This window comes from Spermophilus citellus, assembly GCF_964194105.1.
Source record: "Spermophilus citellus genome assembly, chromosome: 16".
NCBI lineage: Eukaryota > Metazoa > Chordata > Mammalia > Rodentia > Sciuridae > Spermophilus > Spermophilus citellus.
Window position 1 is genome coordinate 75,032,543 of NC_138196.1, and position 24,475 is coordinate 75,057,017.

The 24,475-nt window shown below is 52.4% G+C and overlaps 2 protein-coding genes across 4 annotated transcripts in view; one reads left to right on the forward strand and one right to left on the reverse strand.

Annotated features, from left to right (window-relative positions):
* Positions 1-1,524: 1,524 nt before the first annotated feature.
* On the forward strand, positions 1,525-7,411 carry R3HCC1 (R3H domain and coiled-coil containing 1). The gene is made up of 8 exons (XM_081269442.1): positions 1,525-1,605; positions 1,961-2,088; positions 2,465-2,602; positions 3,245-3,866; positions 4,715-4,884; positions 5,339-5,409; positions 6,029-6,124; positions 7,135-7,411. Exons 1-8 carry the CDS (start codon positions 1,558-1,560, stop codon positions 7,263-7,265), a joined length of 1,404 nt encoding a protein of 467 aa, XP_081125568.1. The 5' UTR covers positions 1,525-1,557; the 3' UTR covers positions 7,266-7,411.
* A 1,113-nt stretch (positions 7,412-8,524) lies between these two features.
* Positions 8,525-24,475, reverse strand: part of LOXL2 (lysyl oxidase like 2) — a 93,708-nt gene continuing 77,757 nt past the window's right edge. For all 3 annotated transcript variants that reach the window (XM_081269181.1, XM_081269180.1, XM_081269182.1), the window contains exons 9-14: positions 22,225-22,387; positions 19,551-19,794; positions 14,075-14,190; positions 13,240-13,376; positions 10,468-10,579; positions 8,525-9,866 (exon numbers count right to left, since the gene is read on the reverse strand). In XM_081269181.1, the coding sequence (XP_081125307.1) occupies positions 9,787-9,866; positions 10,468-10,579; positions 13,240-13,376; positions 14,075-14,190; positions 19,551-19,794; positions 22,225-22,387 (852 nt within the window). In that variant the 3' untranslated portion in view covers positions 8,525-9,786. The remainder of the gene's footprint in view (positions 9,867-10,467; positions 10,580-13,239; positions 13,377-14,074; positions 14,191-19,550; positions 19,795-22,224; positions 22,388-24,475) is intronic.

The window sequence follows — 24,475 nt, forward strand, 5'->3', positions numbered from 1 at the left end:
GTGGGCGTGGCTCGTTCCCGGAGTTGAGGGGGGACGGGCCAGGGTGGGGGAGCGGTGGGTGGTGTTGTTTCTCCACTAGGGGGAGAAAAAGACCATTTTGCTGAGAAAGTTGGGCCTTTGATTTCTGAGTCGTGCCGGACGTTTTCGCTAGGTCCTACTTGGTCTCTAGCGGCCAGGTGGGCTTGTTTCTCAGCTTCATACCTGCAGTCAAGGAAGCCTGGTCAGATACAAGGATGGCATCTTGCGGCCTGTTCCCACTTCCGAGGAGACAGCTTAGAGCACGGGTGAGGCTGGGGGCAGTCAGAAGGCAGATGGTGTCCCTGTTCTTTCTTTGTCCCGGGTGCTGGAGGCCCCAGGTTGGACACTTCAGAAAGAATACTTGTAATTTCCCTCTGCACTTATTTGTCTTGACTCAAGTTTTTAATCCTCCTTGATAGATATCAGGAAATTCAGCTTTTGTAAATGTGGCAACACTGTCTCTTTTAGAAATACTTAGGGAAAAATTGTGAAACCAAAATGCATTTTATTTTTCTCCATTTCTCCACACTCACGTCTCCTTTCCCAGTTGGCCTTTGCAGGGACAGCCCTCCCTCACCATCCTGCCTATACTTGACCTCAGGGCCCACCTGGAGGAGTATCCCACCCATGGACCCAAGTTGGCTCTTAACCCAGGACCCTGCTTTGCTCTGAGCCGCTCTGGATTTCTGGATTCAGGGTGACCAGGTATTTACATTTTAACACTTTTCAGAGGACAGGATTCCAACCCTGGTCTCCTACAGGATAATAGTCCACCCCACAGACTGAGAGCAAGAATTTGATCAAGGTGGGCACAGGAATGACTTCTGGATGCAGCAAGGCAACATAAGTCGACCTGCAAATCATAGAGTGATGGCCCCGCCCAATTACCCACAAGGCAAGCACCTTGTCAGCGATTTGTCTGGTGTGAATCAGCGCTCTTTGCAGGTCCCTTCTATAAAGGAGAAGGAAGGGCACTGATGGGCAGAGGGTGCCCAAATACCTGGTGCTCAGGAGCGGCTCCTTCTTTATTCTTGTTAGTTCCCTGCGGAGGGAAACCTAAAATCCGAAAAACCTAGTGCTGCCTATCTAGGGTACAGTAGCCTCTCAAAAGTGTCTGCTTAATTGATTCTAGAAGATAGTTATGGGGAAAATACAGAACATATTTTGCAATCAGACCCACCTTTGCTCAAAGCAAGATTCTAGAATTCACTACCAGTGCAACTTTCTTTGTATGTGATGCTGAGGATCAAACCCGGGCCGCACGCATGCCAGGCAAGCACGCTACTGCTTGAGCCACATCCCCAGCCCTACTCGTGCAACTTTGGACAAGTCATTTCACCTTTGTGCGTCTAGGTTTTCCAGTGAATATATTACCTAGTCGCGTCCTTTGGAAGTTTGTGTTAGTCGCAGGGGTATCCCCGCCTCCATAGGTGACAAGAACAGGCCCCTTTGCTGCTCCTGCGATTCGTCCCCCAGGCCGCGCGGTGGCGCTGCGGCTCCGGGGAGGCCTGGGGCTTTCTCAGGCGAGCGGGGGCGCGCATGCCCCTGTGGACCCTTACAGCAGCGGCGTCGCGCAGGGCGGCCTTGGTGAGTGCTGCGGTTCTGGGGGCGCACGCCTGCGTCCGCTGGCTCCGGGGTGGGGAGGACAACTTGGAGGCGTGGAGCAGGCCCGGGGCAGCCCCTGCGGGCGGCGCGCGTGAGCCGGAGCCAGCGAGCGCAGCGCGGGATGCTAGGCCAGCGCTCGTCGGGAGACCCTCCCTGTCCACCGACGCGGGGGAGACCCGGCATGGCAATCCTCTGCCTCTGAGCCTGACTCCTCAATTGCCAAAAAAGACACCCTGGACCCAAAAGCATCTGAGGCCTTTTGGGCACCGATATTTCGGGGTTGTGGGCGGGCCCAGGTCCTGAGCTCTGATCCCCGGCCCTGTCTGTCCCCCTACAGGCTCTCTCATCAGTCACCCTGGCCCTTCTCTGCTTGGACGGTGTTTTCCTCTCCTCGGCGGAGAATGACTTTGTTCACCAGGTCCAGGAGGAACTGGACCGTTTCCTGCTGCAGAAGCAGCTGTCAAAGTATGTGGGAGATGTGAGGGGGTCCTTTGATGCTAGGAAGGGCAGGGTTTGTCCCCTACTCTGGAAGCAGCACCCAGGTGACTGGCTGGCAGCTTGCCCAGGCCTTTTGTCCTAATATATTGGAGCTTGGCCTCTTCCAGCCGCATCTTTCCATTGTGATTCTGAGCATCACCCCAAGACTAAAGGGGCCTGCTCAAGAATGAGGGTGGGACCAGTAACTCCCTGTGGGCACCTGTATTCAGTTCCTTTGCATCCTGCCTGGGGCCTACTGAGGCAGAAGGAGCCTGGTATTAAGCCACCATTACCCTGGGAGTGGATCTGGTAGGAGCCAGGTCCCAGAAGCACCTGCTTAAGACTTCTTCTGTTCCCTTCCTAGGGTTCTTCTTTTCCCCCCAGTCTCCAGCCGCCTGCGGTATCTGATCCATAGAACAACAGAGAATTTTGATCTCTTGAGCAGTTTCTCTGTTGGGGAGGGCTGGAAGAGGAGGACAGTGATCTGTCACCAGGACATCAGGTGTGTATCCTGCTGCCTTAGAGGGTCTTCAGCAGTCAGTTCCTGGCCAGTCCCTGGGAGGGTGGTGTTTGGCAGGATCCAGGGCTGGGTGTGGGCCCCCCTCCATCCCTAGTCCTACGACAGTACTGCCTTTGTTTTCAGCAGTTGACATGCTTTACTTGTGTAACTCACTTGGCAAATTCAATTTTTCATTTGGGCCAGATGAGATAAAGAACAATGTAAATAGTGAGGAGGGGTCTGCCCCTCTTCTTGGTGAGCATGGGCCCCAGAGAGACCATGGCACCAGGAAGCACCTGCCAGGCTGCTAGTCATATCTATTCCCATGCGCATCTCACAGGATGAGCATCTTATCATTGTGACTCTGATCCTAGTGTTTAAAGTTACGTGCTTTTCTAATAACGTAATTCCTAAAAGCAAGTATTTGCCTTATGCACTGTGTAACCAAACATTCAGCCATCTTTGATGTAAAGAGTAGTACTGAGGGCAAGCTGGCTGCTTTGGACTTGTGAGAGATGGTATTCTGCCTCCACCACGTTCTTCACAAGGGATTTTTAAGGGTCAGTTTGGTCTGGGTGGCTCAAGTCAGCCATTTTCCTGTGGGCCCCAATATTCTTTGATCATTTCCTCCTGTTCCTGCTCTAGGATACCAAGTTCAGATGATCCCTCTGGCCCTAGCCACACTCCTGCCTCTCACACCAGAAAGTACCCTGGTCCTCGGCCCACCCCCAACCAGGCAGCGGCTGCTGGTTCCCGGGGTGCACGGGCTCGCCGATGGCATCGAGGACGCAAGCCAGACCAGCCTTTGTATGTGCCCCGGGTGCGGCGCAGGGAAGAAGAATGGGCAGCTCCCTCTACCCCAGTGGTCAAGGAAGAGACCCCAGCTGGTGGGGTCTCTGAAAAGCCTGGAGATGCTGGTGCTGGGGACCCTGATACCCATCAGGGACTCACCACGTTGATGACTCAGGGAACAGAGGACCTGAAGGACCCAGGCCAAAGTTGTGAGAAGGAGCCACTGCCGGAGCCAGTTGGCACTGAGCCCCCAGGACCTGAGAGTCCATCAGGGAAGGGATGCGGGTTGGAGGCTGCCACACAGCTTGGGTCCAGCCTGCAGCCAGCCCTGGAAGAGGGGAATGGGAGTCAACTGGAGCAGAACCCAGTGGATGAGGAGGAGGAGGAGGAAGAGGAGGAAGAGGAGGAGGAAGCAGAGGAGGAGGAGGAGCCTGGCAGCTGCTCTGAGGAAGATTGCAGTGAGCTGCTGCGGGAGGTGATGAGGCTCTTGAGCCCAGAAAAGGGAGGGCGGCAGTGAGGTGGGTGTGGCTGCAGGTGGATGGGGACAAAGGGTCATGGGGTGGAGGGCTGGGGATGTGTGGGTGGCTCAGGCCTGGGTGTGGGGTGACAGGAAGCATGGGGGTGGAGGTGTGCATTTAGATCCCAGCTCAACCATTTAGGAGCTAGTAGATGCCAGGCATGTCATTTTGCTTTTCTAAGTCTTGTTTCCTCATCTGAGAAAATAAAAGGAATAGATTTGCAAGGTCCCAGACAGAAAGTGCAAGTGCTTTTCATGCACTACAGAGAATCACTCTTCTACCTGGAGCTTTGTCTTCAAATCATATTTCCTTGGAACCATGTTTCTGTCCCTGAGGTGGGTTGTGGGGCTGGTTGGTAGGATGGGCATATTGGATTGCTGTTTTGAACCCGAAGAATGCAGACTGAAAGGAGTTGCTTACATATCACATCATTAATAAGGGAATGAAAGATCCTGGACTTTCCCAGCTCTGTCTCTTACTAACTGCAACTTTGGGCAAAACTTCTTAACTCTTTGCCCCTCAGTTTCCCCATCTGTAAAGGGGGTGTATAGAAGGTACCTATCAGGTTTATGTTTAATGTGTGCAGGTTCCAGTTCCCAGTGGGGACTCTATCAAACCAAGTGCACGCCCTAAAACTCCTGAGTCCTGAGTGGCCCATCCCACTCTGAGATCATGTTTTTATTCTCAGACTCTTGCCAGCAGGGATCCCTCCTTCCAGCAGAACTGTCAAGGGTGGTTTTAAAACTGGTCGTTTGGGTCCCAGTGTGTCTGAGCTCCCCTTGCCAAAAGATCCGATTGCTCCCAGATCACAGACAAGCTGACTGAGAAGGAGATCCAGATTGAGAAGGTCCACCTGGACACGTCCTCCTTCGCAGAGGAGCTGCCTGGGAAGGAATTTGCCCACGTGGTGGAGATCTATGACTTTGAGCCAGCGCTCAAGACTGAGGACCTGATGGCAACATTCTCTGAGTTCCAGTGAGTGCCAGCAGGTGGCAGGGGAGGCTGGGTATTGCCTTCTGGAGAGGAGCTGGGACAGCCCTTTGTTGTCTGCCCCCACCCCCCAAGTACCTAATTCTGCAGAAAGAAAGACAGAAGGTGGGCATGTTGTCTTGGCTCCTGCTCCCGGGCAGGTCAACCTGGCTGTGGCTGGGGAAAGGGACGGGGAGAGCAGGGGCTTTGGTTATAGACTCGGCTGCTGATACTGGGAGGCCATCAGTCCCTCAGGATGTGGCGGCCTGCCTAATGGATTTATAGGGTAGTATTTGTCTCTCTGAAGCTGACCACATGCTCTTGAGAGAAAGCTTGCTGCAATTGCTGTTTTGAGGTCCCAGTGCTGAAGATCAGGTGGGAGGGAACTTTCCTATGGCATCCAGTGGGAAAGGGCTTGGTTGCTGACTTCTGTAACCTCCTGTGCCTTCTTCCCCCACAGGGAGAAGGGGTTCAAGATTCAGTGGGTGGATGACACTCATGCACTCGGCATCTTTCCTTGCCTGGCCTCAGGTAAGGTGGCTTCGTGTTGGGCTCAGTTCCCTCTCTGACCAGAAGGGAAGGCCACCCATGTCCAGGTGCAGGCCACCCCAAGCCAGGGGCCTGTATGGTTCTGCTCCCAGCACTAGCTGGAGCTCTGGGCTCTGTCACAAATAGCCTGGATAGGCAGGCCATGTTTCAGCCTTAGTCTCCTCATCTGTAAAGCAGCAGAAGGCAAGGACCTGTCTTCCCACTGTGTCCTGTGGGAAGGTGCTCTGAGGTGGAGCATGACCAGGGCAAGGAGTGCAAGTGTCCCTGGGGGGTTTTAAGTGGTGAAATGATAGTCTGATCTCAGCTTTGGGGCTTTCAAAGGCAGAGTCTGCCTCACCCAGTGTGAGAGTTACAGCCTCGTTATTGTGGCTCTTGCCTGTGGGCTGAGGGCATACCTAGAGCCCAGGTAGTCACTCCCATGCAGATCTGCAGGGCTCTGGAGCATGAGGTGAACTGGGGCTGTTGTCTCTCATCCAGCCAGAGTGGTGGCAGAGTAGTCCTGCCCAAGCTGGGGCTGGGTGCTCAAAGCTGCTGTGCACTCCTGGGCCCCAGGGATCTCATGCAGCAGTAGGGGATTTCTCCAGATTCACTCTTTCCCCAGCTGCTGATGCCCTGACCAAGGAGTTCCCTCTGCTCAAGATCCGGCCTCTCACACAGGGAACCAAGCAGTCCAAGCTCAAAGCCTTGCAAAGGCCAAGTAAGAACACACTGTCCCTGGATGGGGGGGGGGGGGGGCTGTGCACATGTGTGTTTGGTTTTGGGGTGAGGAGCAGGCCTTCTCTCTCTGTTCTCCTCTTTCAGTTCCCTGCTCTTTAGGGGTATAGCAGCCCATGGAACCTTGATCCTGCCCCAGGGGGCCTGGGAGCCCAGGGCAGTAGCCCCATGAGAGCATGGAATCTGCCATGCTCAGCAGGGTTTGCCCTTGCCTTCACAGCCTCTTCTGAGCATTACTCCGGGGGAAGCTTGGTCTTCCTTTCAGAGAGCCATGGAAAGCACACCTTGCAGGGATGAAAAGTATTTGGGCTTTGGGGTCAGCCCTGAGTGAGGCCCTGGTTCTGTCACTCATTCTGGTTGACCTTGAGCAGATCACTTTGTGAGTTTCTTCCTCTGTAAAATAAGCAGATTGTATGTGATAGACTGGAGGCTTGGATCAAGGAACACACAGACCTGCTTAGAGCCAAGAGGGGCACACAGAAAGTGCCAAATAAATGTCAGTTCCTGCCATTTTCTCTTTGAGAACACACGGGTAGGGATTTTAGCTGCCAGTTTCCCATGATTGCAAAGTAGTGGCCTACAAAGCAGGCCTAGGGAGAAGGCCAGTTGGGGCCATCTGTGTTGAGGAAGGTTATGTGGTCTTTGTCTCAGATTTCTTGGGAACAATAAATATCCTGTCTCCACCAGACATCCCATCCTGCCTTGATTTCTCATCCAAAGGCCCTACAAAGCAGGGAGGTGGACAGGATTAACTTCTCTAATCCCCACTGGTTGCCAAGAGATGAGAGGTTTGGGTCAGGATTCTACAGGGACCCTGAAACATGGAGGCCTGGATACTTGGCCAGCCCCTCTCACAAGCAGGAGGGCTTCTGTGGGCACAGCTGGGCCTCTGGCTCCACACATGTAACTAGATGTCAGCTTCTTGCTTTGTTGCTGGGAGAAGCAGCCAGTCTTGATCCCAAGTACCCCCACTGGGTGGGACCTTCCTTTCAGAGCTCCTGCGTCTGGTGAAGGAAAGGCCACAGACGGATGCTGCAGTGGCCCGAAGGCTGGTGTCCCGGGCCCTGGGCCTCCAACACAGAAAGAAAGAGCGGCCTGCTGTCCCCAGTCCCCTGCCATCCTGAGGTCCCAGCTCCTAACACCACAAGCCTTTACAGATGCCGGGACAGCTCTGTGCCACCGTTGGAACTTCACTGTGGGGTGGTCGGCTTTAATTTGGTCTAGTTCCACAAATTGAGGGAAAAAAGAAATAAAAGCTTTTTAGTTCAAATGTTTGCTTTGAAATGTGATTGTCTGCGCAGGACACTAGGGGGTGCTGTGCCATCTGCAGTCCCATCTGTGCTATGGGCCTATGGCTATTGAAGGCCAGCTCACCCTAGGAGGCCTGGAAGATCCCATCAGGGCCTTGGGGACATTTGCAAAGTCTACCCTACATGGGAGGTAAGTTGCTCCTGCTCCGTGCCATCTGCCCAGCAAACTCCAGTAGGTCAGGTATGCCAGCTGGCGATCCTTTGTTGTAGAGCAGCTGAATCAAGGTAATACTCAGGTCCCAAGGCTCTGGCTGGGCTGGTCCCCATGCTACATGGTAGTGTTACAACAGGCTCTCTGCAGAAAGAAACACTAACAGAGCCAAGAGGTGAGATCTTAATGCATGCCGAGGTTGCTTCCCCTGAAGGAACAGGTGCAAGGGTGTTCTGGCACAGGCCCAGTGCCCTCGTCTCTTCTGGCTTGGGTGGAGAGGTGATGCTGTAGGGTCCTTGCCTGAAGCTTTGGTGTCACTGTGGACCTGACTTGCTGTGGCCCTAGTATACCCTTTACACATTTGGGAGCCCCCTAACAGTGGCTGGGTTCACCCCTCTGCCACAGGAAAGGGCTCAGAGCACCTGCTCTGCTGATGCATATGCTCTCTACCAGCTTTGGGAAGCTGCCTGTGACTTTTTAAATCTAGTTGTCCCATGCGATCCTGACACAACAACTATGTCCCTGGCAACTTTCAGCAAAAAGCAGTTCAGGAATGGTCATGGCTAGATTTTTGTGATCTCCCTGGACTGCTCAGAGGGCAGCAATTGTTATCCCACATTGGACTGTGGGGGACATGGGAGCCATCTCTGCATGTTGTGAAACTGTGAAACTATAAAGCTCCTTTTCAGTGACAGAACACAGGAAGCTCAGGGCCTGTACACACTGGTTTAGACGAAATCTGGGTGCACGTTGTCTCGGTCCACAATGCAAGTAGGTATAAGTGTAATAAGACATGGGTTTGGTGAGCGTTCTCATCACCCAAACCCAGGTTATAACACAATGGAATCAATTGAATTGAAGCGATAGAAGGATGACTCACACAAGTGGCTGGTTTTTCTTTTGAGCTATATTTTCAAAGGCTCAGATGCCTGATGTTGAATGCCCCTAAGTTACTTTGTGTTTCAAAGTTTGTGAACATATAATAATGGTATCTTGAAAGTAAGAGGGAGCAGGGGGAAAGCACCAACTCTGAGCTCACTTAGAAAACACGTGGCATCTATATAGTAGTCCTCCCTTATCTGAGGCTTCTCTTTCTGTGGTTTGTTACCTACAGTCAACTGTGGTCCAAAAATATAAATGTAAAATTTCAGATGTAAACAATTCATAAGTTAAATTGAATGCTTTTTCTGAGTAATATGATGAGCTCTTGCACCATCTTGCTCTGTCTAACCTGGGAGGCGCATTTGTCCAGTGTATCCACACTGTATACACTACCCACTTGTTAGTAACTATCTCAGTTATCAGATCCACTGTAAAAATACCACAGTGTTTATGTTCAAGTAACCTTGATTTTACTTAATAATGGCTTCAAATCACCAGAGTAATGATGCTGGTGATTTGGATATGCCAAAGAGAAGCCATAAAGTGCTTTCTTCAAGTGAAAAGGTGAAAGTACAATAAGGTATTTTGAGAAAGAAACCATATTCACATAATTTTTATTACAGCATATTGTTATAATTGTTTTATTTTATTATTAACTATTGTTGCTAATCTTTTAACTGTGCCTAAATAAAACTTTGTCATAGATATGTATATATAGGAAAAAACAGTATATATAGGGTTCAGTACTGTACGTGGTTTCAGGCATCCACTGGGGGTTTTGGAGCATGTGCCCTGTGGATAAGGGGGACTACTGTACTTAATAAGTGTGACTAAAATTGACTAGAGGCAGTTGGCTTAGTTGGAAGAGAGGTCTAGATATTCAAGTTAGCTGGAAATGACCTAAGAGAAGGAGCAATGGGATTTAGCCTGACCACCTCTGGGCTGAGAAGCTCACATTTGCCCATGTATAACTGGAGAAGAAAACAGTCCTATATGATCTGTGCAGAGTCTGGTGGTGCCAGACTCAGGGTGGACCACAGCTTGGGTGGGTCAAGCTGATGACAGCCTGTGTTACCACCCAGGGTCCTGGGTAAGGCTGGATCTCAGAACTGCTCCCACAGCCCTTCGGACAAGTCCCAGCCCCCAAGGCCTTCTGAGGCCACAGAGGTCAGGCAGTAGCACCTGGTGAACGAGGGAGCTCCCTCCTCCTGAGCTGGGTCTGCACGGGGCAGGCTGTGGTGATTAGTCCTCCCAGGGAAGATGTACTGTGACCTGAACACAGGAGGTGACCAGGAGCCTTCTCTACTGCGTCGAGAGCTGGTTATTTAAGAGTCCACTGAACTGTTCAAACTTTTGTTCCGTCTCATCACTGAAGGAACCACCTGGGAATCGGGGAGAGAGTTTGGCAAGTTAGACGCTCAGCCCCGAGGGCCTGAACCGAGGCCACCTCTGAGCACCCATCAGGAGCAGGGCCAGATATATAGGGACCCTGTTAAACTCAAGTGTATGTGTGAATAAATGTGGTCTAATTTTTACTGTCACCAAGAGTGAGGTCCATCACTTTCCTGCAGAGGAGAAAACTCTGCTTTCCTTTTTGTTCCTCAGGTCGTATAATCCAAGGGAAAAGCCTCTACTAGAGACTAGAAGTAATTCTTGACAGAAGAAAACCTGATATACAGAGCCCACAAATTGCTGACACCCACATTTTTGAGGTCAGATGCATAAGGTTGGTGGCCTCAACTCCAGCCCTTAAATGGCTCTAGGGTCTGTTCTTGCTGGGTCGGCTGGTTCTGTCCCGCCCTCTCTCTGTGGCCAGGGCTGGCTGTGAAAACTAAGTCTCAGCCCAGGCCTGAGTCCGGGAATGCGGTGCTGGCCCAGTTCCCCAAGCTCTTTGCCCAGATGAGGAAGCTGCCTCTGCTCTTGCCCATTTCTTGGAGGGTGGGCTGGAGCCTGAGGAGAGGTGGGGCAGCCCAGGGGCCTTACCTATGTGGCAGTTGTACATCCAGATGCGGTGGCCATCGTAGCGGCTCCTGCACTTCATGATGTTGTTGGAGAAGTCAGATTCTGGGACCTCATAGTTGGGGTTGATGACAACCTGGGGGAAGTCATGCCACAGGAAGTTGCTCCCTCCTTCCCAGGCCATCCTCCACCTCAGGCCTGGGCTCTGCCAAGGCCAGCCCAGCGTTCAGAGCTGGGGACCTCAGGAGAGGGGAGTGTGGCAGGTGCTGAGGAGCAGCTGGGAGTGAGACTGGCCAGGGAGGGGCTTGGCCTGGAGGAGCGGGACCTTGTGTCCCTCTTTCTTGGTATAAAAAACACACACCTTCATCAAGGGTCACTTTCTTCCTAGGAAAGCAGCTGGGCCTTCTGCAGGAGGAGGAGGCAGGTTGCCAAGGGGGAGTGGAGAGAAGGACTGTGTGGTATGGAACACGAGAAGAGGGGTGCTGGGGACAGGACACACCCATCCCCCTCTCTGGGCACTGGGGCTGGACTTAGGTGGTCCTGAAGTCTTTCCTTGCTCTGCTGGCCCAGGATCTGGCTTGGGACTGTTGGTGGACACTGGACCCCCTCTGCTATACCTTCTACCCCACCTGCCTGCTTCCTTCCTGTTACCCTGGCTGAGTGGACACAGCTAGAAGCAGCAGCAATAGGAAGGACCATCATTCTGAGGGGACTGGGAGGGACAGAGAGATTCTGGGTGAGCAACCAAAAGAAAGGAAAATGAAACTGGAGGCCAAGATGAGGAGACAAAAGCTGTATGAAGGGGACATAAGTGACAGGACTTCCCTCAAGGGCTGAACACACTGGAAGGGCTGCGTTTCCCACCTCCTGGTGAGCAGGGTGGGGGGAGTATGCTTGTAAAGGAATATTCTAGGTGTGAGGTCCCAGAGGGCCCTTTAGCAGATTGGCTGGGTCCTCCCTCAGAGATGCTTTAGCAAATGGAGGCCCACCTGGCCCCTCCTGTGTCCTGGCTGGAGGCAGTCACTCTGAGGACCTGTGTCTGGCCTGGCTGGCCAGACCTGCCAGAGGCCATGTCCCACTGTGGTAAATGCCTCACTCTGGGGTGGCCTAAATTTTCTTTGGTCTCTTTTCTACCCAACCACCCTGGTTGTCCCCTTGCCCCACCCATATGACATAGGGCAATCACTATCTCTCACACTGAGGTCCGAGCAGTCCCTTTCCCACCAAGTGTCCCTGAAGTGTGGCCATGAGGGCAACAGGATGCATCAAGGATTCCCACTGGGCTGTTAGGGCCCATAAGATCCACTTGGGGATGAAGATGAGGCTGAAATCCAAGGCACCCCACTCTCTATCTGGGGTTCTAAATCTCATGAGCATTTGCCAGAAGGACTTTAATTTCCCAAATTTCTGTGAATCTTTGAAGTGACAAGAAAGAGGACAAAGCAAAGACCACAAGAAACCTAGTGGCCCTTTCAGTCCTGTCTCAGTCTTTGGGCACTGGTTCCTACTTGGAGCACCCATTCCTTCTCTCCCAGTGCCCTGTCCTGCCCCTGCAGCAGATCCTGGTGCCCACAGGTGGCACTGTATCCAGAAATGGCCAGGCTTTCAGACATCTAAGACTCTGTGTTTATAACAAGGGAAATATTTCTTTCATCAGAGGCATTAACATGCCCTGAGTCTGTTTGCTAACTGTATCATTTAGGGGTCAAAACCACATAATATGGAGTTGAAGTAACAAGAGTTTGCCTGGCTATAAAATGTGGATAATTCTAAGGCTCCTTCACTGGGAGATTCAATGAGACAGGCTGCCTGGCCCATCATAAGTCTTCAATAAATCATAGTTGTTGAATCAATGGCATTTTTCAGAATACAGGATGATACCCATTCACTGGCAAAGACATAGCAGACTGCCAACATGGGCTACCGGGCACTGTGTACGTGCACAGAGCCACAGATATTCTCTTTTTAAAAATAAAGAGCACTCTGCAATTTGGCTGGGCCTCTCCAGGTCTGTGGTTCTGGGATCATGGGTAGAAAAGTGCTTGGCCATCTGATTTCCAGCATCTGAGGCTGCCAAGGAGACCTCTCAAAGCCCCGTGGTCACTTCTCTGCAGATGCAGGTTCTTCAGGGAAGCATATGGGGTGGGGACTCAGCCAGCTGAGTACCTCCTTGGGAAAGCCTCCAGGGACACCTGCTTTGCCACCCAATGGGGGCACACTGGGAAGCGAGATGGGTGGAAATGTGTTAAAATGAAGCTTCTGCAGAAGGAGCATGGCCATGTGCCAGAAGGGAAGTCAGTGGGGTCCAGTGTCCTTTGTCTCCCCTGCCAAGTGGACCCTGGTGAAGCATGCCACTGTGTGTCAGAAGCTGGGAGGCCAAGGCTCCCTGGCTACTCTTCCAGGCTGGCCCTCCCCAAGGGTGGAAGCCCTAGGGAGTCCCCACAGTACAGTCATTGGCCAGGCTATCCCAGCTTGACATTCTACCATTATAGACGGATTTCTTTGCATGGAGAACAGCCCCTCAGCAGAGCCTCTTTTATGACCCAGGAAAGAGACAAACATACATGAGCTCATATTGCTTTCAGCCTCAGCACAGTAGGGTGGGGGGCACTGGGGTAAATCAGGGTGGAGGGGAGAGAAGTTCAAAAAGAAGCCAAAGGTGTGGTTGTCTAAGAGTCCATGGCTCAACGACTAAATCAGTTTGCAAATGCATTTTGATTTGCATGTGCCAGGGGCTGAGTGAATTGCATTCTGAGGCTGCCTCCCTTCCTCCCATGAGCAGGGCCCTCACCTCACCTGGAACAGGTAGTCTCCAGGGGGCACGTCGGTGATGTCGATCCACTGGCAGTCGATGTCATGGCGGTACATGTCCCAGCAGCCCATGGTGATGCCTTGCTCACCAAAGTTGGCGCATTCGTAATTCTTCTGAATGTCTACAGGCAGGGATGGTGGAGGGGGGGGGCTGTCACCATGTACCCACGACCCCCTGCATCATCTCTCTTCCTGCCCTCAAGCTCCCACCTTTGCTTCAATGAATAAGGGACTAATCACACCCACATTTATGCAGCTGCTGTGCCTGGCACCTGTCTGCTTGTGCAAACAGGCTCTAGCTCCCCCAGCTGCCTAGGCAGTGGGTATAGTGAGAATATATATATCTCTCCTCGAAGAACCCCTGGTGTCAGGGCAGTGGGTGCACCACCAAGTGATCCCAGTGCAGGTGTGGTGACCTATTAGAGGTGACCTATTGGGTGACCATGCCCTGCCTGGGGAAGCAGGTGAGAGAGGGTGGGCAACTCTTGTGAACTTGGACGTGAAGGGTCATAGTCTGGTGGGGGAGGGGCACTGGGTCTTGGGACACCTGGGAAGAAAGGTTTCTGGCAAGCAGCAGGAGGCCCATGTGAGTCATCCAAGGGTCTGTACCTGACTGGCAGGCCATGGCCCTAACAGTGCCCGCCTGCACAACTCTGGGGAACAGGTGCCTTTAGAACCAGGTTTTGCCTCTCTACCTCAAGCCTAGCAAAGACCTCGCATGAAGAAAGGTCATGTGGAGAGTCAGCAGTGGCCAGGGGACACAGGGGTGGAAGCACTGGAGCCCTTATGAAGTCCCCATGGTCCTCCCCCACAAACCTACCTCCTTCACATTCTGTGTCCTCCAAGCAGAAGCTGGCCTTGTGGCCCTCTGCCACCTTGGTGCCATTGAGGTTCAGCAGGTCATAGTGGGTGAACACTTCCATGCTGTGGTAGTGCCTGGGGGCCGGAGAGAAGACGGGAGGGGAGGTGTCTCGAGCCACTGTCACCTGCGAGCAGTGGCTCAGCTGGCCATTGGCCTGAGGGAATCTTAAGCAGTATGGTCACTGGGTGGCCAGGGGAGAAGTGGGAAGGGCAAGGGAAAAGGTAAGGAAGCTGGTGACCATGGTGCTTCTCAGAGAGCGTCCGGGCTCCAGAGTCAGCCAGCCTCTCACCCGCCGAGCCTCGCAGACCTCTATTATTTTTAACAAGCGGGGGCCCTCTGAGCCCTCAGGAGGCCCTCCCCATTTGCTTTGTACCCTTTCTCTAGACTTGATTAAAAAATCATATTCCAGTGTCTTTTAAAGACATTTTTAAGGTGGACGTATGGTAGGGAGGGAGAGAGGATGAGAAGAGGGAGGTGCGGTCAGTAAGGGGGGGAGTGGGAAAGAAGAGGCATTAAGAAACGGTGTGTGGCCAGAGTAGGACATGCACACATTTTGGGGACATTCATGCACTTCACCTCCAGACCCTGGGAACTGAATGACGGTGTCTGTGCCGCTTGTATTGAGCAAATGAAGCAAGAAAGGGAAGGAGGAGAGCCGGGGAGGCCCTCTGGGAAGAGAAGTGAGTCATTCTCAGGGAGAGACATGGGCTATGCCTGGGAAGGCGCATCCGGGGTTCTGGAAGGGAGCTGGTGGAAGGGCGCCTGTGCAGACAGGCTCTAGCTCCCCAGCTGCCTGTCCACAGCAGTCCATCTCTTCACTGGGTGGAATTGAGAACAGATGCAGAATCTTGGAAAGTGACACGTTTGGCTCAGAATAAACAAGGCAAACATGGCTGCTCCGTGGAGCACTCTGGAATCCCTCAGTGCCCAGGACCAGGGCTGAAGGCACTGGGCTGGCTTCAGCACCATCCCAACCTGCCACATGTGTTGCCTGGGAGTGTCTGCTGGTATCCCAACGTGTGTGTGTCCACCATTACAGGGATACTTGGAACAGTGAAGAAGAAGGGGCAAGTCTGGGGCAGAGTGACCTACTTTTGTTTATGGTGGACCCCAGTTTCCTCTTCGGGAAAGAGGAATCATAACATCAGCCCCTTGCAGGGCAGTGTGAGGAGCACATAGGTAAATGACAGAAAGGCCTCATGAGAGGCTGGTACAGGGCGGGTGCTCAGTACCTGTCAGCTGTCTCATTATCACTGCCATCGGCAGCTGTGGTGGTGGCGTTTAACACTACCTAGAGTCGGTATTACTCTCAGGCCTTTGGCGGCCCCCACGCCCCATGCCATACATAGTAGCCTCGAGCTCCCTTTGCTGTATGGGGCAATGGGGGGCAGAGGGAAGAGGGGGACGGAAAGTGGGGATTTCTGAGGAAATTAGAGGCTCTCTTTCCTTCCTCTTGTGTTTGCTGTGCTAAAAATAACGCCAGGAGTTGCTAAGTCGGGCTTCCCCCAGGTCACTCATGTTTCTGGGTGAGGTGGTGCCCAGCCGGGGGCCCTCGGAGAACATTCACAAGGAGCATTTTGTGGCAGTCCAAGTGATGACTTTCAAAGAGTCTATTTTGGCTTCCTGAAGGAGCCCAATGAGACATGAGGTCTGACTCATGGCCCAAAAATGTCTGCCTCTTTCAGAGAGGGGCTTATGTGACCGTGCAGGCCGGCTGGAAAGACTGAAGAGGAGTAGTTTATGTTCCGTTGTCTAAACAGAATTCAGACGGAGCCCACAGACGGGCTGTTGTGAGGCCGGCCTCCTCCCGCGCTCCTGCTTCCTGAAGACCTGATTTAAGTCCTCTCTAGGTTCACTTTTTCCCCTCTGGGGAGGGAAGCAGCTGGTTTTACGGCTCCTCGGTTTTCACCAGCTTCTGACCTGAACGTCTCTCCTTTACCTCGGGGGTGTACGTGGCATCCCCTCAAACCCAGGGGCACATTTCCCTCCCAACAGGCCCCAGGTAGAGCCTGGAGACCCCCCCCCTGCCTCCCCCCACCGCTGCCCAATACAGATGGGGGCCCTGGGAAGCGGGAGGCCACGCGCCAGGCTTTCTCTTCCCAGGCTGGGTGTCACAGAGGGGCCTGACCCCTGGGGCGGAGGCAGGGAAGGTAGACCTGGGAAGAAGTTCCAGAACACTAAGAGAAGACAGAGCAGCCTCCTGCCTGATGGAGGTCCTAGTGAAACAAAGGAAGGATGGCCCTCACAGTGGGACTCCAAAGCTGCTGTCCTGGGACCTGGTGCCCCTGGGGGGAGGGGTCAAAGTGGGTGACAGACAGAAAGCTGGTTCAGAGAAAGACAGGCGGTCAGGGACATTCTTTGCTATCCTCACTCACTGGTGGCCCCAGGAAAACTCTCAACCAGGGGCTCTGCGCACTCGGCAGAGGTGTTTGTGCTACACGTCTATGCCACCCCAGCCAAGTGTCCCCGGAGCCTCCCAATCGACCGTTTGGTAGAGTTCTGCCGTGGTTGGGCAACGCTCCTAACTGCAATTCAGAGACACTGGGTGTCTTCCAGTTCCAGGGGGGGCTGCCACAAAAGCTGGGGCCCTTCAGGGGGTTCCACCCTGCTGTCCTCAGGTGCTGGGCAGCCACTTGGGAGGAACAAAGCCCATGGACGTGCTGAGGGCGTCTCACTGGCTCAGAGGACTCGTCACCTCTGTGGGCTTGGACCCTCCGTGGGTCTGCTCCACACTGGGCGGCACGGCTCACCCGACAGAGGACTCCTTTCTGCAGCAGTGCCATCCCTGAGGTGGGGGCTGTGGCCATGTGGGGCCCACTCCCCTGCTCCTCTAGTTCCCAGCCACCTCCTCCCGAGGCTTCCCTTGGGACACAGCAGCTGCCCTGCTGTGGACATTGTTGAGCACTGGCGCCCAGTTCTGTCTGGTCCCTGTCAAAACTGGGACACGATATGCCAGTTGAGCAGGTGTGGCCCACTTCCTGGGGCACAGCAGACAGCAGAGGGGCCTTGGCAACTTAGCGAGACTCTGTCTAAAAAAATAAAAAATGGACTAGAGATGTGGGTCGGTGGCTAATTGCCCCTGGATTCAATCCCTGGAACAAAAAAAAAAAAAAAAGAAAATCCAGCAGAGGGTCCACATCAAGGTCATCAGCCAAGGGACAGTGCACTGGACAGAGAACAACACTGAGGGCATTTTCCCCTACGTCCCGCTGGTGAAGAATCTTCCAAAGGCCTCAGTCCTTGGGTTTCAGCTTAGAGCTTTCCAAGAACATGGCTCGGTTCCTCACTGTAGCATCAGTTACATTGGGAATGGCATGTGTTTCCCTGTTCACATTAATTTGAGCCAGGGTTCTCCCGCTTGGCTCCACATATGGGCTTGATGTCTCTGTGAATCTGCTGAAATGGGACGCTAAATCTTCCAGAATTTTTTTTTTTTTTTAAGTTGCAGCAGAGCCAGCTTTCATCAGCCTCCCAAGGGGACGCAACGGAGGCTTAGACCAGGCACCCTGCTGGAAGGCCCACCCGAAGAGTCTGGAGAAGTTTCCAGGGGCTCTGGAGGTTGGGAGTCCCCTCTCATGGTCCTGGGATCTTATGGACATAGTTTCTCAGTCAAGGCTGAGGAGGGGGAGGCCTGCAGGGCATAAGCCTAGCTGCATGTTCTTCCTACCCCTCCCTCCCAAATGGTTGGTGGGAACATCTGTAAGCAAAGAAATAAAACAGACCACAAAGTCAGGGTTCCCTCGGGCTCCAGATCAGAACACTTCCATGATGTCACCATGTGACTATTCCTAGAGGAGAGACTGATTCCATATGGCACTTGGAGAGTCCTACCCTGTAATCTTTGGGTGGGCCGCCATATGCAGGGCTGGGATGCAATTACCTTCCACTTACAGACCCATGGGCAGCGACAGCCCGGCTGGCCACGTACTGTCTGAAGGAAACCAGGTACCAATATCACCATGACTTGAATTCTATTCGACTTGCACTTTGAAGAAGACTGACACGCTTCTATATAAAGATCAGAAATTCTTCAGCTCATTAGGACTCTTGAAACATCAAGACAATCATTGTAAAGGAAAATCAGTGCCCCCAAATGCCACCATAGTCCTTTCTTTTGAAATAGGTCAAACAACTCTATCACCACACTGACTTGAGTGGGATTAGGCCACATTCCTGAAGCTAAAGATAAGTTTCTGAAGAAGACGCAGCCGAGGTGAAGAATCTGTGCTCTGGAGACAGAAGGCCCTGGCAGGGACCCTGCTCAGCAACTCCCTGTTATCTTGGGAAAGTTCCATGACACTGAGGCTCCGTGCCTTACCTAGGAAAACAGGGATCCAATGGCCTGGCACTTAGAAGAGCCAACACACGTGAGCACTTCTGCCTGTGATGGCAGCATTGCAGAAGGAAGCCCGCAGGTCATCCAGACCAGGGCTTCCCAGGCTCTGATGTGCAGTCACCTGGGAGTCCTGTTAAAACTCAGGTTTGCATTCATGGTCTGCAGTGCACCCTGTGTTCAGGCTCTCAGGTGGTGGCTGAGACACTGGCGGAGGGGCCTCACTTTGAGAGGCAGGGATCTCTGCAAAGGCTGTTTTATACCCGAGCATAGAATGGGGGAATTACCAGAGGAAATCTGGAGACTCTGGGGGGAATTCTTGCTCTATGACTAACAGAGGCCCCCTCCTTTCTCTTCCAACTGTGCCGACTTCTGTCTTCCTAACCTGCCCAGTCAGGTCTGAACACACAGTGTGACCAAGCAGTGACAGTGGGTCTTGATTAGATAAGAGTCAAGGAACAAAAGAAGAGGAAAGGAAAAAAAGAAGGACAGAGGAAGGAGGGCGAGTCAGGTGGCTGCGGTAGGCCCCAGCTAGGGTTGGCTTTAGAATTTCACTGTGTTCTTTGGTTCTGGCCCAGGATTTATAGCACTGGAATCATATCAACAGACTGGCAAGCTGGAAAGGACACGGAGAGCCAGGTGATGTGCCCCAGGCAGTCGAACATCCTGCAGCGGGCTGGAGACCCAGCTGGGGAGCAGCTCTCCTGACCCTGGGCCTCATTCTCTTTCCACGTCCACTATCTCAAGATATTTAGAGCAGATATCAGTGCATGAAATACCCTTCCACATGAACTTGGCATCCAGCAAGTACAGAACCCTAAAGTACTATGCAGAGTTCACACTGTGTGTATGCACGTGAAAACCATCCACAGAAGGCCCATGGAGGGGGTGGCACTCAAGTGTGTGGCCCAGTGCTAGAAGAGCTGGGCACAGGCAGCAGGGGCTAGGCTCAGGGGCAGGGACTGGGAGTGGAGAACAGCTTCTGTGAACACGGAGGGCCAGCCTGGTGGACACTTCCCCCTCTAGTGACCCTGGCCATTCTGGGTCCTGCAGGACGCAGCAGACTGGGGCAGGTGGGTGATGATGGGAGGGAGGGCCCACCTGTGGCAGTCGTGCCAGATCCACGCGTGGCGGCCGTTCTTGGGGCGGAAGTCGGACTGGCCATTGTTGTGGATCTGGGAGGAGAAGCGCAGCAGGCGGCGGTAGCCCGTGGTGGGGTTGGTCTGGGCGGCCGAGGCCGAGAGGCAGTTCTCCTCCATGGCGCACTGCAGCATGAACATGGGCCGGTCCTCCAGGTACGCGGTCTGCTGGACCATCTCGGCATTGAGGACCAGGTCAGGGGCGGCTGGGGGTGCACACAGTGGTCAAGGGTGAGGAACCCCTACTCAGGGTTTCACTTCTGGTCTCTGCCACTGCCATCTCCTGGAACCAGCTCAAGGGCTCAATGTTACCCTCCTTATTGAACATGACCCCCAGTTACTCTTTCCCTTTGCTGAGCGTCCTTTTTGACACCTCTTGGCTTATCAGGGCAGGTGGGCAGATGTTGATGTGGGCGGTGGGCACAGGAGGGTTCCTTATGTTACTTTAATGATGGGGAGAGAGAACACTGCCCACCCCTTGGTCTGATTCTTCTGGGCATGATGTAGATCTATAGTCTGCTAATACTGTACCCTTAAAATACACTTCAACTGTTGATAAATATCCATTATGACATTTGTTTCATGGCTACATAATTTTTAATTCGTAACCTTACCTATCTTACATATTTTTAGATATGTACATTGGTGGTTTGGAAATTCCTTTCCCCAACTACTCTAACATGCATTTAGCCAAACCAGCTGAGAGCTGTGTTCCTGGACCACATGGCTACTGTCCCTACCCCCTTGGAGAAACAATCGAGTAATGCGTTCAGCCTCTGTTGGGGGTCACTCTTAGCAATGGCCCCCTACAACTCATTTCTGCTATGAGGATGTTAAGGTATTATTCATCTCTCAACTCTCAATCCCCATACATAGAAATTCCCTTTGATGTCAGAATCCAGAATAGTGGACTTCTCTTGACTCAGAAATTTGCTTCTGCCTCATGGGCACTGTAAGTTGTATTAATGAGGTTTCCCTCTTTCCTTTGGCTGCTAGGAAGCTCACTGTGATATTAATGACCTCCCCATAGTAAGTGCATAGAACTCTGTGGTACAGACATTTTTAATTAACCTCTCTCCAGGCTCCATTGTTGCGGTACAGACCTTCCTTCCACCTGTTTTCATGGTATGCTATCTTGAATTTTATTTAGGTTTATATTAATTTCCTTTTTGGAGAGGATGGAACATTGAAAATATAAATAAATCGGTGAATAAAGAGAAAGCCCCTAGCAGGGGTGGAGCTTCTCTGCTCTTCTTGGGCTAGTAGGGTGGTGACCTCGCCATCTCTCCTCTCTGATTGGATGTGATAGCTGGTGAGCCGCTCAGAGGAGCTTGCATCAGGGCTGTGAGTCCTGATTATAGGAGGTGGGGTGTGCTGACTGAGCTCGGTGTACTCAGATTCCTTGTTACGGTTTAGATATGAGGTGACTCCCAAAAGCTCACGTGTGAGACAATGCAAGAAGGCTTAGAGGTGAAATGGTTGGGCTATGGGAGTTTCAATCTAATCAGTGCATTAATCCCTGATAGGAATTAACTGGGTGGTGACTAGGCAGGGAGGGTGTGGCTGGAGGGGTCTCTGCTTCCGGGTGCTCTGGCCTGAGCTGTTTTCCTCTACCAGCTCTTCCACCAAGATGTTTGTCTTGCCTCAAGCCCCAGGGAATGGAGCCAGCTGGCTGTGGAATGAGACCTCTGAAACCCTGCGTGCCAAACAAACTTCTCCTCCTCTAGAATTTTTCTCGTCAGGTCTTTGGATCACAGCAGTGAAAAGGCTACCTAAAACACCCCTTGTCCTCAGAGATGGTTAGAGGACAGTGCATCGTGTTCACATATGATGACGCAGTTGAACATATGCGTCATCGCATTTGATCTCCAGTTGCTAGGGACAACTGCAGGTGTCCATTCCGGTGGTGTGGTCAGCCAGTGTCAGCTAACAAGGCAGGGTCTGCTCTGAGTTCCCTGGTCAGTGTCCTGGCTTTGCAATAGAGATGGCTCAGCGAGGCTCTCCAGGTCACATGGGGAGAGCCAGGTTTGGGTTGGGGAGGACAACCACCCACCAGGCTGCCCTGCTGGTCCTCTCAGCATGGAAGAAGCCTCTGTGAGGGGGCCATTGTAAATCCTGGCTGGGCTTCCCCTGAAATGCCCCGTCTCTAGAACTCCCAGGGTGTAATAGGTGACGAAGTGGCCTCCAGGGTCTTAAAACAGGAAATGATGTACAGAGCAGGTGGGGGCAGGGAAGCGGATGCATGTGTCCTTGTGCTGTGTCCTATCATGGCCCCACCTGCTTTCCGAGCCTCCAAGGAACATATCATCTTCCTCATTTAACTGGCATAAAAAAGGAGCCCTTGGTCCCATAATTTGCCCTTGCTCACTGAAATAGTCACTGGTGGCCCTGTGACTTGAGCCTGGGGCTCCCAGGCTCCCAAGCCTGCCACCGGCTTTTGTCTCCCCTGCAGCTCAGGCTGGAGCCCAGGAAGCAGAGACCTCCCCCAGCCACACCCTACCTGCCTAGTCACCACCCTGTTAATGGCTCATCTCTCTCCCCCAGCTCTTCTCACTTAACCAAGTTCCTTCTGCCTTCCTCCTCCCCTCAGCCTGGTGGGGTGGCAAGGGAGGGAGGCGGCCCCTGGGAGCTCTTACTTTCTGAGCAGGCGACTCCGGCCCCATACTGTACCCCACCCTGGGGGCAGACCACGTCCTCATCGTGGCGACAGTGAGCCAGGGACAGCTCCGTTCCCGAACACTTCACTCCGCTCATGACCACTTTGTTGCTGTAGACATTCCCGTGCCAATACCAGGTCTCCTGAATGAGCCAAAAGAAATGGCCAGAATGTCACCTTGAATTGTCACTCTCTCATATTCTGTCAACTGACAGCCTCACAAAAATCCCATGGTTTTATGATCCCATTTTTCAGATAGAGATGGCTGAGGGGCAAGGTCTCACTCACCCCAGCCAAGCACTTAGTTGGTGGTAGAATGAGTGAGAATCCAAGTTTCCCGACCCTACCACTGGGAATCTTCCTTACCCCCCCCCCTTGGGAAAGTAGAGCTGAGTTTTGAGATCAAATAGCTGCTCAGTGTTGCAGGTCAGGAATGGCTGGCACCTCCAAGTCATGCTGTCCTCTCCCTGTCCTGAGCCATGACAGACATTGCCAATCAACAGAAGCACTCTCCTTTAATCCTGAATGGGATCTCAGAATCCTCCTCAACACAGGGCTCCAGGAAGACCTGACCAATCGACCAGAATTGCAGGAGAGAAGAAACCATTTGTATATGTCAGTCATTATTTAGAAGTCTATGAAGTCTAGCTTCTGGATTTCATTCTGGGGAAAGCACTTAATAGAGCAGTTCTGCATAGAGGCCGAGGAGCCAGCCGCCAGGTTTGTGAAACTGAGATTTATTGGGCCCCTTCCATCTATGGGGCTCCAAAACACTGTTAGGATATACTCACCCACTTCAGAGAAGTTTCCAGTAGAGAAAAGTGAGAAATTGGGGGGAGTAAAGTCAGGTGCAGAGCTGGGATGAGGATCTAGGTCCCTGTGTTCCTGAGATCTCTAGGATTAATTGTATGTGTCAATGTACAAGCCACAGTATGTGGACATTTGGTCAAACACTATTCTAGATGTTTTCTGTGACATTCTTTTGAGATAAGACTAACATTTCAATCAGTTGACTTGAGAAGCAGAGTACCCTCCATAATGTGGATGGGCCTCTCCCATCAGTTGAAGGCCTTAAGAGAAAAAATGACTGAGATCCCTCCAAGAACAGGGAATTCTGCCTACAGAATGCTTTTGGACTTGAGCTCCATCAACTCTTCCCTGAGTCTACAGCCTGTCAGCCTGCCCTGCAGAATTTGGACTTGCAGCGAATTAAAAATCTCAACATCCCCCCTCCTTGCATATATATCCATGGGTTCTGTGTCCATAGATTCAATTCACCACATATAGAAAAAAATTTTTTTTGATTGTATGTGTATTGAGCATGTACAGATTTTTCTTGCTATTATTCCCTAAATGATACAATATAAAACTATTTACATAGCATCCACATTACATTGGGTATTATAAATAACCTAGAGATTATTTACAGTAAATGGGAGGATGTGTGTAGACTATGTGCAAATACTATGCCATTTTACATAAGGGGCTAGATCATCCTTGGGCTTTGTATATGAGAAGGGTGCTGGGACCCATCCCCCACAGCTACTGAAGGATGGGATCACTGTACATTCACACACACTCTTGGTTGTATTCCTCTAAAGAACCTGATCAATACCCTCCTTATCCTCCAGATGAAAAAAATGGGTTTCAAGAAGAGATGGGGCTTTCATTGGTGGCAGGTTTGGGACTGATGTCTAGGCCCGTTCTGTGACCCCTGCTGAGGCCCAGGTGTCTCAGGCCTGAGCTGACAGAGAACTAAAACAGCTGGACAGGGCTCTGTTGAAATGTGGCTGTTTTTCTGCTCTCCCTGGAGAATCAGAGTGAGCCCAGCTGGTCATAAACAGTGTTAGCAGAAACACCAGGTTGCCCTGGGAAGCTGAGCTTTGAGGATGTGTCACTGGCCTGTTCCTCCTGGAGGCTGAAACAAAGAGCCTCAGGAAAGAGAACCCAAAGCCTCTGTTCAGGGATCAGCAACTCCCAGGGAGCAACCTGGGCTCCAGCCTGGGGAGACAGGCTCTACAAAGACGCTGAGTTCCTCCCCTTCCCTGCCCGCTCTCCCCTCCCCTCCCCTCCCGTGAAATGCCTTCCTTAGGCCCCAAGCAGGGCGGCTTAGGACCAGGAGCTGAGCAAGATGGGTCTCAAAGCACTTTCCTGCCTAATGAGAGTTTTAAGCACCAGGACACTGTGGGCTTGGGATTCTTCTTTCCATGTCACGGGGAGGACAACAGGCA

Coding starts and splice junctions, on each gene's coding strand:
- R3HCC1 (XM_081269442.1), top strand. CDS start 1,558: ATGCCCCTGTGGACCCTTACAGCAGCGGCGTCGCGCAGGGCGGCCTTG. Junction 1,606..1,960: donor CGTCGCGCAGGGCGGCCTTG/GTGAGTGCTGCG, acceptor GTCCCCCTACAG/GCTCTCTCATCAGTCACCCT. Junction 5,410..6,028: donor CTTTCCTTGCCTGGCCTCAG/GTAAGGTGGCTT, acceptor CTCTTTCCCCAG/CTGCTGATGCCCTGACCAAG.